The sequence below is a fragment of the Corvus cornix genome, chromosome 1A, assembly GCF_000738735.6.
Source record: "Corvus cornix cornix isolate S_Up_H32 chromosome 1A, ASM73873v5, whole genome shotgun sequence".
Classification (NCBI taxonomy): Eukaryota; Metazoa; Chordata; class Aves; order Passeriformes; family Corvidae; genus Corvus; species Corvus cornix.
In genome coordinates, this window is record NC_047057.1 from 43966911 (window position 1) to 43987600 (window position 20690).

The 20690-nt window shown below is 37.4% G+C and overlaps 1 protein-coding gene across 3 annotated transcripts in view; it reads left to right on the top strand.

The window, feature by feature from the left end:
- The window catches only part of NUDT4 (nudix hydrolase 4), a 28109-nt gene extending 7864 nt beyond the window's left edge, over positions 1 to 20245 (top strand). The window contains exons 2-5 of one of the 3 annotated variants that reach the window (XM_039570591.1): positions 6120 to 6230; positions 12832 to 12876; positions 15402 to 15489; positions 16698 to 20245. In XM_039570591.1, coding sequence (XP_039426525.1) covers positions 6120 to 6230; positions 12832 to 12876; positions 15402 to 15489; positions 16698 to 16759 — 306 coding nt within the window. In that variant the 3' untranslated portion in view covers positions 16760 to 20245. Of the gene's footprint in view, positions 1 to 6119; positions 6231 to 12831; positions 12877 to 15401; positions 15490 to 16556 lie in introns of all 3 variants that reach the window. The other 2 variants (XM_039570589.1, XM_039570590.1) reach the window with 2 other exon arrangements.
- The last annotated feature ends 445 nt before the right edge of the window (positions 20246 to 20690 follow it).

The following is a 20690-nucleotide window of genomic DNA, read 5'->3' on the forward strand; positions in this document are numbered from 1 at the left end:
CACTTTAGCCAAAGAACAAAATGAAGGATTTTAAATAGCCAGAGGAAGGTACTCAAATTCTGTATTGCTATAACATGTTAGCCAAATATTTGAATTTAATGTGAAATAAAATTTATAAAATAATATAGCTTTAATTGCAAGTCAAAAGCAAAACTTCTTCTGAAAAAGGCTGATGTTTCTCTATTTATTGCCATATAGCCTTAAAGTCAGAAGGTCTCAAAGGAAAAATAATTTCCAGTTCTAACTTTGAAGCATTATAAAATTATATCCATGTCTCTTTATCATTCATCTTCAGAATGGGGGTAAAGTTGCACTGACTTATGGCCAAGTGCTGTTTTGCTGCTTTGAAAAGTGATCTTTAAGTAAAGTTGGGAGGATATTTCAGACTTTAATATATTGTGTAGATAGAACACAGTTTTCTGGGATGCATCCAAGATTTGTGCTCAAATTAATGTGCATTAGGATTAATGTATTGCTAGTTAGTCATTCCTCTGCTGTTGTGCTAGCTCCTGTTCAGTGAGGCTAAATCAGCTTTTTAACCTCTGTCATAGCTGGGGACTGTTTTTCAGTCTGTTGTCTTTAAAGTACTTTGCTAGTGGCTCTTGAATCGGTATAGGCTCATCTGAAATTGGAGGTTGCAGTGGTGCCTTTCTGCTCCAGTTTGCGCAGCACTGCCCCTTGAAGGGCTGTGTCCTGGTGGGTGTTGTGTGTGCAGGCTGGACACTGAGCTCTAATGGGGAATCTACTTTTCAGCCAAATCAGCTTCCTGAGCTCATAATCCCAGTGTTAGGGGGAAAGTAAAGGTCTTGCAGCCTTGACTTTAATAAGCTCTTAAGTTGCTGTCAAGTCTGATCCTAAGGTCTTTTTACTACTTTACAATAACTTTGTGCATGTTACTTCTCCCTGTTTAAAAAATAAAGTAATTTTGAAAATTACTGCAGTAACAAATGATGACTATAAGCAATCACTCTACTGGGAATCTTTTCAGGAAGGCAAATATTTCCTTACTAAATGCTGTCTGTGTAGCATTGCTATGGCAAGTTTTAAAGCTGCATTTTCCAACCGTCTGGAGTCCAAAAAAAGGCAATGGCATTCTAGGACAAGGATACCACATTAGCCTATAGGGGAACTGAGAAACTGTTTCAGAACTACGAAAATGAGGCAGTGATTCTTAAAATAGAAAAAAAAAAAGTGTTAGATAAAAGAAATCTCTTGAATACATTACCAGGCTGACATATGCTCTCCAAGATGTGTGCTTTTGCCTAAAAATTTATACAGTTAATTTTGCAAATATGATCCAGTGTTTGTAAGAGGCGATTTTCTTTGCTTCTCAGTTGTGTTCCTCTGTTGCAGTATTGAAAGTTGTTCCCTAGTGCTTTTAAGGAAGCTCCTGAGCTGAAAACAATTGGAGGTTGGAAGTGTTATGGGATAGTAAAACATTCAGTGCTTGTACTCTTCCCTGAGCATCTGTTTGACTGGTTTTAAACAAATCATAGGGCTTGACTGACCCTCTTGGCTGTATTAGGATTAAAACTTTTCTGACTCTTTCAGGTGTTTGTAACTTTAGGAGACCAAGCATGTAGGCTGAGTTTCCATTTTGAGTGTGCTAAATTAGATTATATTAACCTCCATCAGAGTGGATCCTGTCTTTTTCCTCAGAGTAGGCTTGGATGTTTTATCCTCTTAATGTTTCTGATGCCTGTGAAAATATGGATTACATCTAACAGCATTTGACACTGCTTTGTACCTGAGAGATACCTTTTAATGCCTTAATGATCTCTTCTATAATCTGACCAGTTTAAATCTTCTGAAATTATTTGTGTGTACTGACTTTTGTAGAGTTTGGGAGCAGAGTCCTTTGTCTTCCATGCACCTGAGCAGCACACCTGCTATGTGGTGTTTTTTGCAGCTGAGTCACCCATGCTTTGTGGTCTTTTGGGAGTGAGGAGTTGATTCCTTGCCTGTTGGGCATTACTCCTTTTACCTGCCAGCATTGCTGTAAAGAAAGGCAGACTTGAATCAGGTAATTCAAATGTCAAGTTGGACATAGCTACTGGAGTAGTGGGAGCAATGAGAAGGGAGAAAATGGGGTGTGCAGTGGGGAAGACAGAAATAGATGGGATTAGGCTGGGAATACAGAACTTAAAGACATCTAATGACAAGTAATTATTGTGGAATTGGAATGGTACATTTTCAGCTGTAAGTTTTTCCTTCAAGTTGGGAATGACTTTGTTTGGAATTCTAAAGAATCCAGCTGGGGGGGGGGGGGTTGTTCTGTCTAGCTAATTTAAACTTTACCCTTGCTTTTTTATGTAAACAGGTTTTTATTTTGGTAAACTATAATACCCTTCAGTTAAGAAAGATAAAAAGTAATGATATTTTATATCAATTTAAACCATTTTCTACCTGTCTAGTGCTTAATTTGAGAAAAAAAAAAAGTCAAGAGGAATAGCTTGTGGTTATAATTTGTAATACTCTGAGCTGTTGCCATTTTGGTCTTCTGGAATACATGGCTACTAACTGTTTCAGAAGTGTTTTTGACTTGAGAACGCTGAAGAGGCCAAAACTTTGGCATGTTTAGAAATTTTCAGTTGTTTGTCTGCAGGCTTAACATTTATAGTGACCAAGTCCCATGATGCCACCTGCCCTGTAATAACCTCTTTGGTTAACCATATCATGGGTATGTGTATTGATAGGTGCTTATTACAAGTAGGCTGGCTAGCAGTTTCTCCTCCTCATACACTCAAAGGTCATTGCTATTCCTGGACTTGAATGTGAGGTGAAACTTGGCTGGTAATGCTTAATGGAAGAATTTTTCCTTTGTTTCCTCTTAGCTGAATTTTACAGCTTTACTTCTTCACTTGGCAGCATTATGGAAAGTTGTGTCTTTACCTTAGTCTTTTGGAGTAAGATAAACCTAGCAGTATAACTAGACAAGCAGATTTCACTGCAATACTCTGTACATTTTTTGAACAAGAGTTATCAACAGTAAGTCTTAGAGACATGGGAAAGGCAGTGATCATTAGCAAGTAATACAGCTCAGGATATCTTAGTCCTTTTTCTGCATTTAGGGATAGAGGACACAGACTTCTTTGCATGGGAAGTACTTTTGCTTTTTTTCTTCTGAGCCTAATGGGGTTATGATGTACAATTTGGTGTGCATAAGCCAGAAAAAGTACAGGTGTGTCAGATTCTGCAGTCTTTTTTTTTTTTACCAGTAGACTATTGTAATCTGCTTGACCATGAGCCTCCTCAGAAAAGACTGGATTTCCAGGCAATCTATATCATGTCTCTCCTAGTTTGATTATCTTCTATTAAGAGAAGATGAATTGCTGCATTTTTGCTGCTGATTTTTGGACCTCTCTTGGCATGTGAGTGCAATGTCAACCAACCACAGCTTTTTGGTGTCCTCATAGTTAAATCACATTTATATTTACAGCCTGGTCATTTAGGTACTGAAGGATGTATCTTCTGGCCACTTACAGATGGAAACACCTGAAAACTACATGGAATGAAAAACAACATACAAAAAACAAAAACATGGAAGACTGCTTGATACTATGATTGAAAAAATCTGTGGAATGCTTTTCAGCCTTACTACACAATCCTGCAACTGCTAGCTGTCAGCTCTTGTTGCTTGTTGAATCTGATTAACACCAAGCATGATTTTGGTAGCATTACCCCAGGATGGATGCCTCATGTCCTAGTGGCTTCATATGTTAATGGATAAAAAAAATTGAGCATCTGAGGATCTCAGGGATATATCTTAGTGTGATTCCTTGGATTCAGACTGTAAAAGCAGTGAGATCACAGGAGAATAAAGCACAGAGGGAAAGACATTTGAGAAAATGCCTCTGTTCCAGGGTTAGTGGGGGTTTGGATAGTTGCTAAAATGAATTCCTGGGCTGTAATGCTTGGGAGTTTATTGTATGCATGGCTGTAAAGCCTATCTACAAGAGTTGTATTTTAATGTTGATTACTTGCTAGATGTATTTGCTTCTGCTTTTAAAAAGGGTAATTTAAAGCTAATAGATGTACAAGCCCAGCTTGATAGTCTATTGATCAGATTAGTGATAGTCAACTACTATATATAAAGGCATAAAAAGTTCCTGGCTTTACACTACACTGCCAGAATGAGCAACCTGATTTATCCCATATTAGTAATTAAGATTTTTATGTTTAGCCTTAACTAAGCAATGAATGCTGATTTAAAATTGTTGTACCAAGCTGGGAATGATTTAATGTGATATAATCATCCTTTTGTTCATTATTGTTGCTAGCTTTCACATGACTGGATTGAGTGCTAGTTTCATCAGCAGAAAATGTTTAATGCTTATATTTGAAATATCAGAAGTGAATTCATAACTTGATTTTTACAACTGCTCTTTAAGCACTGCTTACACAGTGGTTCTTTGTAGTGATATAGGTGCTCCACCTAAGTGTTGAAAAACAGTTTCTAACATTACTTTCAGTAGAGCTGTGTACACTCTGTGAATCTTTTGTTAATGTCAAAGGATCCTAGGAAACCAAAACCTTTGGCTGTAAAGATCAAGTTGAGATGCATTTGTGTTTAACCTTGTTGCTTTTGCTGAATATTTCTAGGTTTTTAGATAGCTGAGTAAAATACTTGAGTTGACTGAAAACATGAACATTTAGATCAGATGCTAAGAATGCTTCTCTATGTAGTGATGTCTCTGTATTCCTTACTTAGCATAGGAAGAAACTTGGGGGAAATAGTCCTACTCTAAAGGTTTCTCCACTGTACTAATCTTGACTGTACATAAGATAAACATTACAAGACAGTATCTGTCAGATAAGGCTCTTCCAGGTGCACATCAGTATGCACAGGTATTGTTGCATTCACAAAGTATGCAGTCTGAATTACACTCTCAGTTCCTGTAGGTGAACCTACAACCTATTTCCATGAGTGGCAAAGGGACACAGTATAAGTGGTAATCATTTCACTGGTGCTGTCATCAGAGAGTCATTTTCCTACTTAACCCAACAGGGGGTAAGTCTGAAGTCCATAAAGGTGAGGGCTGGGACTGTCACTTCAGTTGTCTGGCACCAGTTGTAACTATAACCTTTAGACTTGAGGTTCTTGTTCTAATCTTTTTTAATTGCTTTTCAAAATTTGACCACTGACCCTGCCCTTTTACTCCCCATAGTTGTCCTTTGACTTCGGGTAGGGTTTATGTAAGTAATGCCTATAGGAGGAAGCCTTTTACTACACAAATGACTGGGTACGTCTTAGTAACTGGGACATGTCTCGAATATAAGTTAAACTGCTTATTTCCAAGTGGTCCTGAATCAAGGTCTTACTTTCATAAACTTCTACTGCAAAATTACTCCAAATACAAGGCATCCTAGTTTGTTGGACAGGTAGCTAAAATCTTCTCTGCTCTGAATATTACGAAAGGCAGGTCCTATAGACAGGGGGTTTTAAATTGGTGTCTATCAATGACAGAACCAGGCTAGAGTCAAATTAAGTGAAATCAAAGTGTCTTGGGAAAAAAATGTTAAATTTAGAAGTCAAATTCAATGTGTTGTGCTTTTTGCTCTTACGTAAAATGTTTAAAAGAAACCAAATTGGACAAGGGCCAGTGAAGTACTCTCCCTGTATTTTAGTTATGCAATACTGTAAGCATGTCATGCTAACATAACACTTCAGTAACTAATAAGTTTGTTTCTGACTAAAAATTAGAAATATTTTCAAAAGTCTATTTTTAGCCAGAAGAATTAGTTTAACTTCTATGTGATGAAAATGTCTTAATTTTCATACTTAGTCATCTATATGACTTGAAGACTTAGTAATGGAAAATATTGTTACTAGATTTTTGTTGTAAGCTTTCATTCCTGTGCACATTTTTCTGTGTTTCCCACGTTGTGTCTAAGCATCCAATGAAAGCATTTGTACAGAGGGATTCTAATGACATTGTCTTGACTTAGCTGTATAAAACAGACTGGATGTTAACTATTTCACTCTTTTCAACTCCTGCTTGTCTCTAAAGTCTATAATCCATCTGGCTAGGTGAATAAGTGCATTGCTGAAAAAGCAGATTGTAGTGAGATTCCTGACTTGTGAGCTGTATTTAACAGTCACTTGCAATTATTTATAGGTGCTGTTGGTAAGCAGTAGCCGATATCCAGATCAGTGGATTGTACCAGGTGGAGGAATGGAACCAGAAGAAGAGCCGGGGGGAGCAGCTGTGAGAGAGGTGTATGAAGAGGTAACAAAACCAAAACAAACAAAAAATCCAGCTGATCTTTGCTGCTGTTATCTTCAGATGGGAGCCAAGAAGGAAGAGGGGACTACCTCCTTTATCCAGTATTTCACTGAGACCTTTGTGGTTATGAAATTCAAAGAACTGCAGTTCTGTGTGTTAGAATTGGGGTATAGTGTGGTGAGGTGAACTAATTAACTTAGCTTCTTCACAGCACTCTCTCACTTCATAGCTAAATTTCTGTCTGCCTTTATAAACAAGTACTGGAAGTAGAACTGTGACTTTATGCCAAATGACATATTGTAGTGTAACATTTCTGTGTTTGTGCAAACAATGTTTGACTTGCAGCTCTTCTAGAACAGAGAGAAGGTAAACTAACCATTAACATGTAGCTCTAAGAACTAGAAATAAACAGACCTTTGAGGACATTCCAAACTAAACAGATTAGAAACTGATCTATCTGAGCAGTTGAGAATTCATACATTTAAGGCTGCTTATCTATAAAGACAGCACCATGGTTATAGTCTCCTTTTCTATCTCTGTTCCTATGCCTAGGGAAAACAGAGCTTTAAGTCATGATGAATTCATGCAGTTTGCCTATACTACAATACTTAAATTTCAAACTCAGAATTCCGAATTCAGAATTCATTTGCTATTTATTTTTCTTGGGAAAATATGTCAAAAATATTAAGTGTTACTTTAATATCTAACAGCCATGTCTAGGCCAAATAAAACTGCAAGAAAAAAAAAAATCAGAATATCACACTTTTAAATAGAAGGTATAAGGTTTTTCATGTAGTGGATGCATTCTGGTGAGTGAACTAGAGAATTTCTGCTAGACTTAAACAGTTTTCTCACGCCATTTTGCAATTCACAAAACACACTGATATTGTTGCTGATTAGTATGTGGAATGATTTTTTTTTTCCTATTAGCTATGCTATTTGGCGGTGTATCTTGCTTACCTGTAAGACTGGTTCTGTTGTGGTGTTGTGGCTTCGGAACTTGATGTAGATGTGACTTGCACCAAACAGTGCCTGCTGTTCAGTGTCAAAATGAGATCTGTGAACTGTGATTCAGTGACCCTTCTCCCATTTTACTTGGGGAACAGACTGCCTCACTATTCGCTGCTCTCAGCAACCTTCCTGCAGCAAGGTTCAAGCATAAATAAGCCTCACTGAATCAAAGTTATTCCATACTGTGTTCAGTTTTGCTGGAGGAGCCCATTTAAACTTACACAAAACATACTTAGCCCCAGGGTGCAGTCCATTTGGAAGGAGCAAAGAGTTCGGATTCTAGGAATGAGTCAGCAAAGATTTAGGCTTCCAAGCAGTAGTAACACCCCTAGGGAAAGTCTTGTCTTCCCACTGTCATGAGTTCATGGGTAGGATTAAAAAGCACAGTCCTCTGCTCAATATTCTTAGGAACACTGGTAATTTTAATTGCTGGTCTGACTTAAGGTATAGTCCAAGATGAGGTAAAGTCCCATCTCCATGTTAAATAAGAGCTGACTGAACTGTAGTCATATGTTTGGGGTTTTTTCTTTGGTGGTGAAGAATGGATGATCTTGAAAGGACTATGCTTTTTATGATGTTTTGGAGTGAGATATAAAGTTCCAGCCATGTTCAGCTTTGAGCTGTGCTTGCAAATGCATAAAGAGTTTTCACAGACTAGGGGCTTTAATAAGCAAAAATAATTTGGTTACTCTTGTTCTACACCCTCAGAATTTCTGGGGTATGATAGCTTGTATAGCTGATCAGTCTTAGAAGCAAGCTCATGCCTTCAAGTAAAATATTCTTCAGCTACCAGCTAAGTCTTGTATGCTTCCATGAGGTTGCAAAGTGCCGTTTTTAAAGAAAAAACAGTGGTATTTAGGGGTTTGAGCTGTGGAAATTCATAGTGACCTTTCTAAAGATGGATGTCCTTTCTATTTTTATACTAAGGTCAATGTCACCTGGCAAGCTGGTTACAGTACAGTGAGCTGTTAAGAGTTCTGTGAATGAATAAACTTCAAAGAAAGCACAGTGGTGCTGGTTTGAAATGTGTTGCTTCAGAATTGGGTCATGCCCAAACTAAGCACTGGTTTCTATTAGTTTATTAAAATGGATAAATTCATAGTGGGAGTTATAATGACATTCTTTAATGGTAGAAGTGTTGATAGCCCACTGGCTTTAAATACCCCTCACTTCAACACCAACAGTAGTGTATTTAGAATCCTTGTTTTAAAACTCAAAGATCTCGGTAATCAAACGTGCATGCATGGCAGCTGTTTCATAGTCTGCCTCTGTACATGACCCCAGTTTCTATTTTATTTTCAGTTCTGTTCGTGTTAGTGATGGGTTTTTACCTCTACTGAATATTTGGAATGTTTCATTTAAGTTTCTCTGACATTTCACAGGTTACAGGAAATTGACAGTTTTACAAACCTTACAGTAGAATACCAAAATGATGTAGTATAAAGCAATCCCAGAAAGGTATTGAACCTCATCTAAATGAGGAGCAACTCCATTAATTAATTTGGAGCTTTGTCTCTAATTGCATAGCACGAAAGATGAAAATGAGTTGTCTGCACATGCACTGTTCAAAGAAATATAACACAAATGAGTGGCAAGCCAATGATGCCCAGCCTTGTAAATGGAGGGGCACCCTCCCACTCCCTTTTCTTGCTCCATCTCACAAAAAACAGAGGCTCTTGCTTTGTTTGAATTAGTAGTATTTAGAAATGCCTATGAGAAAATATGCAATTTCCCCCAGCCCTTTGTGGGGAAGCTCTGTGTAGCTTCTGAGAAGAAGAGGGTGATCCTAAAGATTAATTTGCTGCAACAGTGAAAATGGCAGTTATATTATTGAAGATCTCTCACAGGAAATAGAGGAATTAGCTCCAGTGAGCATCTAATATTTGAAAAACGATCGGGTGCTACAGACTAGAACTAGTTAGACACTGCAAAAATAATTAATAAAGCAGACTCTGCTGAAAGATTAAGGCAGATGTAGTCAAACTTTTTTTTTTTTTTATAAAAGTATGCAAAAATGGGGAAGGAGTAGTCGTGCCACCATCCCATCAGGAGTGTAGACATTAAAATGGCTACAATACTATCCTACAGATCCCAGAGTTAAAAATAACTCAGATCTTTCAGATCTTAAGTAACTTTCTGCCCTGGTAGACTGTTAGCTTAAAAATTGAACTGCAGCATGACTCTTGCTCCATCTACAGGAAACAGGCAAGTCTGACGCACATCTGAGATTGCAGTACCTCTACAGCTGCCAGCAGGAATGACCTCCAGGCCAGAATGATTATGGGATGAAGTGGATAGTTTTCTCTCCTGTGATTGGATTAAACTAATGCTAAAATACATGTATAAGATTCAGATCTGAGGTCCTATTTGCATAGTACTCAGACTTCCTTAGAGAATTGTTCTGGGGAAGTGTAGCATTTAATGTCTTTCAGAAGAAAGCTGGGTTTTTTCAGGCTTTTATCCCAAAGTTTAGATGGTCTTACATGCTTATAGAGGCCTATAAGATTCTGTTTACTTGAAGAACTATATTCTAACAGCCATGGGTACATAAAAGCCAAAGGAAGAAGTATGTTTTCACAAGAGGCAAAATGGTTCAAAGTCTAGAATTTAACCAGTGCATTGGATTAGAAGCTTAGCATTGGAAAAGGGGGAACTTCATTTGATGTTCTGGGGATAAAGCTGACGCATTTCTTGGTCCTCTAGCACTTAGCTTTGACACATTTTGAAGGAACTACATTAAGATAAGAACTTGAAGGAAATGTTCTTGTCAGCAAAAGCACTTAAAAGATCACTGTCAAAATCAAGGTACTTTTTAAACTATGAAGATTATTCAGTTGAATATTATTTTCAGGGAAAAAATAATGAGACTTTGAATTACTACCTTTTTGTATTTTTGAGTGATTCAAAATACACTGCTGTATGCAGGAATTGTTACATTTTAGAAACATGTATCTTTGACTAGAGAGTAACTAGGCATCAGTTACAATAATCACATTTAGGTAGAAACATCTGGTTGTACCAAAGCTTCACTTCAAGCTTTGGGGAGTTTTTACACTCGATGTAATAAAGTGTTTCTAATAGTTTCATTCAGAATTAGTCAGCTAGGTGTATTTGTTTAAACCACAGATTTGCTTGGAGGGAGAAAAAAGAAACTGTTAAGTAAATTCCACTTAAACTAACATTGGTAAATTCACATTGTAACTACGGGATGCTAATAAGCTGTCAAACTTCTCTATGAAAGCTATTCAGTATCAGTAAACTTAGCTAGTCATGGCAGTTTTGCCATGTGTTACATATTAGTTGTTAGATTCCCAATTAGCATCTCAGAGAAGCCTTCCTCCATCTATTGATGATGAGTTTCTTTGTCCTTCAACAGTCCTGTTGCCATACACCTGCCTTCAAAAATCTTTATAACATAACTAAGGCTTTGGCCAGGACTTCTAAGAGAGCTTTAAAATCTTCCAAGTTTTTTGTTTTGAGGGGAGGTAGGGGTTGTGGGGTGGAGAGGCAGTTATTTGGACTTGGGGGCTGAGGAGGATTGATTTTTGTGGGGGGTTTTTGTCGGGGTTTTTGGGTTTTTTTTCTTGTTTGGTTTGGGTGGTTTTTTGTTTGGTTGGTTTGGAGGGGGTGTTCGGGGTTTTTTTCTTCTCCCTCTGGTTGAGCACTAGGCCCATTTAGAGCAATTTCCTCGTACTTAGAAAAGGTTTTTTTAATGTTTGAGAAACCTGCAGAGTCTGTACGGGCTTCACTGTTGTGCTCTTAAGCCATATCTTTAATGATATTAATCTGTTCTGTGCTGCAGCTTTAGAGAATAAATACAGAAATTACAAAACTTGGGCAGCTAAAGCTGCATACTTGGGGTTGAAGTATTAAAAAAAAGGCTAATCCCACAGATGCACATTGTTATTTTGATGGAATAGAATGATGGGAAATTGCTTTTTCTAGTTGCTCACTTTTCTACAAAGTAGAAATCTTAAGGATATGGTAATTCTTAGATAGTGCTGAATGAGAAATGAAGCAAAAATTGGGAAAGCAGCATACTTTTGTACTCTTATAGGTTCTGCTTCTCTTTTTGAAATGATACTGTAATGCTGAGGAAATTGGGACTCATCAGTAAAACTTAAACATTTCTTCAGCATGTTCTTTTTGGCTACTAAATGCTTTTTCATTACCCAGTATAGAGCACAAGCAATCTTTAGTGCCTGTTGTGTCATAGCTTACTCTTTCAGCCCAAAATAAGGGCCTGTCACTTTCCTAATTAATGTGCTGCTTAATCACTTATCTGTCAGGTCCAGTTGTGTATTTTGGCTTTGTGAGATCTAACAGGTATCTCAGTCATCACAGCAAACAAACAATATTGTATGTAGTTTTGCATTAACTTTGGTCTAGCTCTTGCTCTAGATAAGCAAAATGCCTTGATGATTTGCACGGGCTGTGTTCAGGCTTCCTTCATCAAAATGGTTTAATAAATAACACCAGCCATCTGCTTTCTTTAAAAAGACAGTCACAGAAAACATCACTTGTAAGACTTCGATTAGACTTATTGCTAAAGCCTGCCCAGTTATTTGTTAGTTAGTCATTAAAATGTAATTAAGATGCATATGGTCCTTTATATAAAGACATAAGACACTGATAACTGTCTTTGGCTAAGGCTGGAAGCAAAGACTGAAGATTAGAAAATGTCATCTTAGCACTAAGAAACCCTATTTTAAATATAGGTTATACAACAAGACAAAAACAACCTAAATATGGCTTTGTCTGCCAGTAGGCAACGTGTGCCTTTATGTCTGTCATAGGGATGATCATAAGCAATGTCCCTTGGAAGAGGCATTATATATTACACTTGGAAAAGCAAACCTTAGAGTCTTAGTAGAAAGTAATGACCACCTTATCTGAATTGATAAAAGTCACAAAGTATGTGCTGATACACACAGGGATTATTTTAAAATATTGGCGTAAAACTCTGAACTGAAAGCCATTTCTAATGTTACTAGCTAGAAAAACAGTTAAAAACTGCAGAGAATTGGGGATGTAAATTTGGGGTTTATATTACATGCCAAAAGCTAGTTTGATATAAAAACCAACACACATGAAGTCATTATGCTGCAAGACCCATGCAATAACCTACAGTTTAATTTATTATCGTATTTTGAAAACTTATATTTAAGTTTCTGTGTAAAACAGCACTGGAGTTTCAATGATTGCTTTTCTAAATTAATTCTAATACTAATTCAAATTCTCTTGTCCTATATACTTTCCTGGATTATTTCAGTATTGGGTATGATTTATCTATTTAATAAAAATACAGTACACTAAAAATGTTTAAGTTATTTGGTCTGGATGGAAGCCTTGAAAGATTTATGGATTCTTTGATCCACTCATTAGGACAAGCTTTTGCACTCTAACACTCATAAGGAGTCTAAAACCAGAAGCTCCAAAAGTAGTACAGCACAATCTAATTAAAACTTAAGTTAAAACTCTTACTTAAATAACCCTAATAAGGAGGAGTATGCTAATATAGGAGGATGGTACAGATACTTTATTTTTTTATATTAATACCCCATGCTAACACTTTTGTTTGTTTGTTTTGTAGGCTGGAGTAAAGGGAAAGCTAGGCAGACTACTTGGGATATTTGAGGTGAGCTATTTCTTTTAAGTTCTAAAAACAATGGTTTGTTTGTGAGAACTGATAAAACTGCAACATCAGAGTTAAGTTCATTAGTATTACCTACCTATAATTTTGCAGTGTTATTGGATCTGCTGCATTAGACAGGACTTCAGGTGTTACATGATGTGTGAAGATTAATAGGAAGAATTCAAAGTACTTACACCAGTTTCACAGAATCTCAGAATATTCTGAGTTGGAAGGGACCCACAAAGATCATTGAGTCCAACTCACTTTGTCTTGTACAGGGATCAAGCCCATTACCATGGTGTTACGCAGCACCAGGCTCTGACCAACTGAGCTAATTTCAGGTCATTTTGGACCTTTACTGGGAAGATTAAATTAGTACTTGGACAACACCTAGATGTTAAAAACAAAAACAAAACCTAAAAACCAAATCATTGATAGATTTAAGATTTCTGAAACATTACACCAGCCTTCTTTGAGGCACTCTTCTGACTTTTCCTCCCTGGTTAGATTTTGCTGAAGTAATTTGTCAGCTTTCACATGTGTAAATTGATGGGTCTGTATATGAATTCTCATTATGGCTTCGATTCACTAAAAAAAGGCCAAGGCTTTGGATAGCAGATAAATCCGACCTTTAGCAAACCATGTAGTTAAAAACATCTATTTGATAATATAAACATCAGACTCTGAACTACAGACAGCGCAAGGACACCTGCTAGCTAGAACTGCATTTTAGTGTTGGTGTTCCCCACTTCTGCTCAGGTTTGAGACAGGAGCAGACTGTAGTGTTAGTAGTCTTCAGCTCATAATACATCCAGTGTTACCATGTTGTGCTCTATGTTAAGTGGAAGTCCCTTTAGTCTCAGCTACATACAAATCTTCACTCAGCTTTTAGAGGCAGTGCATTCCTGACAGGGATTTCCTGTGTGAAGTATTACTTAGTCATGTGTCCCATCATCTGAAGTATGGAAGGCATGACACAATTAGAGAAGCTCCTGAAGCTTTGTAGTTAGTAGTACTTACATTTTTCTGATATGTTTTGGGTTTGAGTTGAACTGGATGGTCCTACACACTAAAAACTTGGCCGTGTTTTAACTCTACTGGTTAGTCTACAAAAGTATTTTCTATTTCCCAGCTCAGATCAGAAAAACCCAGGATACCTATCATGTTGTTGCCTTAAGACAGGGGCTGCAAAGCATGATGATTCATTGGTAATTCAGATATGTTCTTCTGAAGCCATCTACACCAGCTATACCAGAAGAGAGAAAAGTTGGTGTGGTGTTACTTTTCCAGGCTACTTCTAACTTAAATCAAGGCCCTACTTTAATTTCACAACAGGGCCCCACAAACTGTTGTTAGTACCATTGAGGGGGCCACACCTTATGACCTGGGGATGGAACTAAGAGAAGATGGGAATAAATGCTGCTGGTGAGTCCTCTTACTCTAGAACTACAGCCAGAAAGGATATGTGTTATAAATATATCTATCCTATTTAATGGTGACACTGACCAAGGACTCTTGAAGAATTATTTCCTAGTAAAGCACAACAGTTCAAAACTATATTAAGCTTGCAGTGAAACAGTTAAATAGGAAAGGTTATTGGCACAAGGATACAACCATCTGTTAGGGGAGCTAGGCCATAACATCTCCTCGTTCTTAACATAGTTGTAATCGTAGATGGTCCTGGGTTTTTTAGGAGCTCAGTTCTTCTCCAAGGGAAAGGAGGGTCTGACTGGTTGGGTAGCACCTCAAACACTGCCACTAGCCTGCTTTGGAGTAGCAGAGAGTAAAGTCTGTGCCAACCTTGCATGGATGGGCTGCAGCATAGTGGCCTTGCTCTGAGCAGATACCTCTGTCAGAGTCTGTATTTAACCTGCCTTCTGCAAAACACATGCCTTCTAAACAAGTGGTGAGGGCTGCCATTGTGGCAAACCTGTTGAATGAGCAGATGGCCAATGATTTTTGCATTTGTCATGATTGCAAGCGTGGGCTATTTAATTTGCTTCACTCATGGAGTGAAACTTTATAGCTGGCATTGTGTAGATGACATGGCCACATGATGCAGTGGTTCCATCCTGCAAAGTGTTTGGGTTTTTTTAAATGACCTTTCATCCAGGAAATGAGTTGTGGAAACAGTTTTAGCAAATGTGGTCTACTGTGGTAGCTTACAACATATGTAAAAGATAAGTACCACTACTTACCTAGGGCAGTACTAGTGGACAACTTCTAATATTTAGCTGGATGATCAAGAACATACTTTAGTCAGAACTTCACAATCTTCAAAACTGTTTGTGTTGTCTTGGGTTTGGTTGGGTTTTTTTTAGTCTGGGAAAATAGAACAGCTGTTTCAAATAAAATTTTTGCTTTCCCATCATTTTGGATCTCCTAAGTGCAGATGTTTGTTTAGTGAAAATAAAAGCCAGGCTTGCTGGCAACTATTCTTTAGAGATAAGTAGTTTCTAATCTTATAGATGTCGTAAGTCTGTAAGTTACTTAGCTGAGAACTTAAACTTCTACTTCTAATATTCAAGCAGAACCAGGATCGGAAGCATAGGACGTACGTTTATGTTCTTACTGTGACGGAAATACTGGAAGACTGGGAGGATTCAGTTAATATAGGTAAATTAATTCTTTGTCCTTATGTGCTACACTTAAAAATGTTTTAAGCAAACTATTTTCATTTTTCTGAAGCAATTTCTATAATTCAGGGGGAATACTAATTATGTTCTAGAAAAAGTCAAGGGATGCTGTTCTTGCACACTTTAATACATACATAACTAGGGTTGCTTCCAACATAGTGTTACTTTTATACTTAGAATACTCTAATACAACATTATGATAGAATAAATATCATTATTAGTTAGGGATACAGCTTGTAATTTTTTGAAAGGCCAAATACTATACTGCCAAATTGCTTTTTCCATAAAAAGTAGAATGTTTTACTGCCTGATACTCTAGGGTGCTTTTGAAAGTGTCCTTGATATTAAGCGGTTTATGTATGTTCAAGCATAGTATTTGTGATGCTGTAAAACCAAATGAAAAATAGAATTAATCCCACTTTTAACAATACTATCATTGACCTGGTATATGTATTTTCAGAGACCTCAAATTTTAAAGGACCGACTTGTAAAAGTAAGATGGTCTTAAGCTGATCTTAGTAAAATTAAGGCTTGAAACTTACATAAACATATCTCTGATACAAGGTATACTATTTTTTAAAACTTACAGCTAACCTGAGTAACTCCATATCTGGATGCTTATGGAGATTCTGAGTATGGAACATGGCTTTTGAAATCAGGCCAAGCCATTCTTCCTGCATGCATGTTCAGTCTAAAGATTGGTTTTCTGCTAGGCATGACAATGTAGGATGGCAGTTATCAAGTCATTTAAATAATATCACACTTTCCTCTGACTAGATGTGGCTTTTGGAGCATATAAAGAGTCACATTAATTTCTGTCCAGCATTTGCTTCAAGAGAGTTGTCTGAAAGGCTTTATTACGAGTTGCATTTTAGTAAGCTTGAGTGAATCTCTTGTGTTCATTGGTTCTGTCAAGGTCTTTTCATTAACTCTTCTGCCTGACAATTTCAACTTCTAAAGAACTGAGAAAAACTGAGTAAGCAGATAGCAACCAATAGTGCTGTTAAAATTTTGTAACTCTGTTCTTTGTGGATTGTACTCATTCAGGAAGGAAAAGAGAATGGTTTAAAGTAGAAGATGCAATCAAGGTCCTTCAGTGTCACAAGCCTGTTCATGCAGAATACTTGGAAAAACTGAAACTGAGCTGTTCACCCACTAATGGAAACTCTGTGGTTCCCCCTCTTCCAGATAATAACTCCTTATATGTCACTTCTGCACAGACTTCTGGGTTGCCCTCTACTGTGAGATAAACATTTGGATTACCTTTTTATTCGTGTCATCACAACAGGAGACATCTGTGATCACATGTAGGCATCTGTATAACTGTCAGTTCTAAGTGAAATATGTGAATGTGTCATAATGTTGAATTTATTTGAACATGTTTTTTCTTTTAATGATGTAAAATAGTACTTCAGCAAACCAAAGCCATATAGGGATTTTTTTTAAGATGCCTTAATAGGCCATTAGAAAAAAAAAACTTGACTATATAAATTTCCATATCTGCTAAAATAAAATATGCATCTCAGTGGTGTTCAGCTTATTCAAAACTTGTGAGTTTTAGTCAGTAGTTAAAGCTTGAGCAAATAGTCTTATACTAAACTCTTATTTGGTATCCACAGATGAAGTGCTAAGACCTTAAGCCGGCAGCATTTGGGTAAATGGATGTGTTGGAGGCAGAGATGCACAAGGGTGACTACAATAAAGCACTAAACCACATTCAGCCTGCCAGGAGCTAAGGATACCAACACTAAGCACTGCTTGCCTCAGTTACCCAAAAGGTTGCCTTGTCCTATGCAATCTTCATTTAACATATAACTAGGGCAAGAACAATAACTTTGTCTTGCAGCTACCAAAACTATCCACTAGACTTTTGTTTCATCACCTGGTCAGCTGATGAACTGTCAGAAGATTTGAGTGAAAAACATTGTAGATCTCTCTTCCCCCTATTTTTTTTCCTTTTAACCTTGATACATGTTTTGTTCATGGTGTGATTACACTGCAGGTTCCAAAAACTTCTAATCTTCAATTAGAAACATCTCATATAGTGTTCCTGCAGTCTGTTGTAATTTAAAATTGTTCGGAGGAAAGAAAGTAAGAGTTAACCAGGGGGCACCCTTGGGTTGCAGAGGTGTCTATTAGCAAGCATGTGTTGAGGTGCCTTGCCCTGCAGGAGTCAGTCGTGCTGCCCCCAGTGCTTGGGCCAGGAGTGTTGATACCTATTACACCAGTAGAGAAATAATACTCCTTTTTCTTATTAGGTGTGCTGAAACCCCCAATTTTAAGTTAATTCTTAAATCCTTCAGTTCTACTGTTTTAACATCAATTACTATACTTCTTCAAATAAAAGCTGGCCTCTTGGTAAAAATGTAGTTGGAATAAATGAGGTACAGCTGACAACTTCCCTGTTCTAATTATTTTCTCCTGCTTTTCATCCAAGAAGAGGGAAACTAAATCCACTGTTGGTCTTAATGTTTTTACCATAGGATTACTCTCTCTCTCTGTGTGTGTGTGTGTGTGTGTGTGTGTGTGTGTGTGCATGGTTTCTTCTACAAGAACACAATCTAATTCACATGAACATCCTACTTCTGAATTTTTTCTAGGATCTAAACCCAACTGTACCTCCTTTATATCCAGCCAAAACAGGTTGAGGTAGACCACTACCTCACATGTGAAGTTTATTCTGGGTAAAGCTCATTCTGTTATACAACATTTGAACATTTGTAAATAGTCCAACTAGTAAATAGTGAGTGTAAAATGGAAAATAAATGTAATTTAAACCTTTTGTTACTCAATACACAAATGGTTAACTTCTACTTTTTTAACACAAATTGTGTAAAATGCTGCTATGAATTTTTTTGTGCTGTTACACTTTTTTAGGGAAAAAATGTTGTTGCCACAAATTACTCCAAGAAAAACAACCTTGTGCCATATGTAAATGCAGTGAAACTAGGGAGACAGATGATCTGATCTCTTAATGCTGCTCTCTTTGAAGAAGTATAAATGCTACTGACAAGAGGCATGAGCCACAAAGCTGAAGACTTCTGAAACAGTGGGTAGGACACTGCTTTCCATCCCTCTTAGCTCCTTGTCCAGGTCACTTCCAGAACTGGAAAGAACATGCAAGTGTTCAGGTGCACCTAAGGGTGGAAGTATTGCCAACAGCTTCTCCATCTTTTCAGTCAGGAGGTGGGAGGCCAGGGACAGAGAGGTGCTATTTCAGTAGTGCACACATGGCTATGCCCACTTTACACTGAACTTGTGCCAGACTGGGACACCATTTGCTCAGCTCACTGCTTTAAACTGAATGGTCTTTCACACATGCTGCTTTGCCAGGTGAAACAGGAGAAAGTGGGGTTGAGCATGATGAATGTCTAATCTTTGTTAAAATCATACTCATGGGGTGGAAGGGTACCTCTGGCTCCAAAGCTGCCTTGAAAAGAATGAATCATTTAGCTCCCTTTTTTTGATTACTTTAATGCTCACTTTTTTGTTCAGTAGTTATTTTAACACTTTAAATTGAGCAAACTTAGGTTTTCTTGTAACAAGATTATATCAAATCCATGAAAACTAAAACAGAATCCAGAGTTTGAGTTCTTATTCATTAAAAAAAAAAAAATGCTCTGTCTCCATTTCAGACTCTTGGAATGAAATCAATCCAAGCTTGTATGAGATTTAGTGGTAATGCATGATCTTATTTTGTAACTCTTGAATTATGTATTTGATAATAATGTAAAATGTACAGTATTGCTGTTGCTAACAAACTCAGTTGATTGCCTATAAATATTTTTGGTCACACACATTTGAGCTGTTCAGTAGTGCCAGACAGGCTTTTTTTTTTTTTTTTTAACAGCATTTGTTGTATAAATCTCTTCAGTCTCTATGCAACCTTCAGAATGAAGCTCTATTGCTTAGTTTGACTTTACCCCCTTTCAAAGAGAAATGTTTTATGAATTGCAAATGTAAACTGAAGACACTTCAGTTTTGCTACAGGGAACAAACAACTGTAGTAAAGGGACAGCAGTATGGCTTCAGTACTAATGAAATCTGACACTAAACTCCAACAGAAAGAGTTGTAAAAACGGGAATAGGAAGGCTACAGTTTTTTCTACTACCTATCAACTTAAATGTTAAAAGTATTTCGTTTTTACCTGGATCTCTAGTTAGAGGCCAAACCTATTTCAGAGCAAATTTGGGATTTTTCTCATGCCAAAACTTCTGTACAATGTATCCATTTGGTTCTCCAGAGGAAAAAGGGAGACAGGTTGTCATCTGCACTTGTCAGAGTCTAGTTTGTACTGCTGCTTTTCCTGGCTGATAGGTTTTGAGATTCTCATGAGTTACATTATGGTGGTATCAAAGAAAGAGCCTTAAAGTTTAAAATCACATGGAGCCAGAATTAAGCAAAATGGATGTGCTTTTAAACACAAGAAATCCTGAGGTATTGCAGAGAGGCTGTTCAAGTGAAAAATCTTATTTTGGTGCTTACTGCACCCCTGACTTAGACTAGCATTGTTCTGTTAACAACATGCTGTGAAAAAAACTGTGAGGGGCAGACAGTTGGTTTACTTACCAGCATGGTTTGTGAAGTGAAAACTGAAAGGAAGGGGGAGTGGGAAGGGAATTAAGTTGTAAACATTTTGACCTGCTTGCATGGATTTTCTTTAAAGATTGATGTAAGAATTTTGACTTTTTATATTTGAAAAATACCAGAATAAAATCTAAATTAGTCCTGTGAATGATGTAGTCATTCCATTGCAAATACTGCACCAGAAGTGATTGTGTGAAAGGCTTCAACCCCATCTGAACTACACTTAAGTTTCATTTAATGTTTCCTAGTTCCTGCCTCACCCTTGCACTCAAGCTTACCAAGCTAGTTGTTCCAAATAATAGATTTCTTTTCCTTAACATGATGCGCCCTCTCCCCTTAGCACACACGTCCAATGCCTGCCCCAGCTTGGAAACTGGTGCAGTGCTCAGCCTGCTGCAGACCTACCTCCCCTTACCTTGTTTTTGAACCTGCTTTCTTCCACATTGTTATGGTAAGCAGCTCCTGTGTTCCTGTTCTCAGCATGACTTCTGCCATGTTGACAGTTACCACACCTCCCTCTTTTCACAGCTTAGGGAGAGTTTTACCATAGCCATGTCTGGCTCTTACCACTGTATCTCCATGCATCAAGTGCA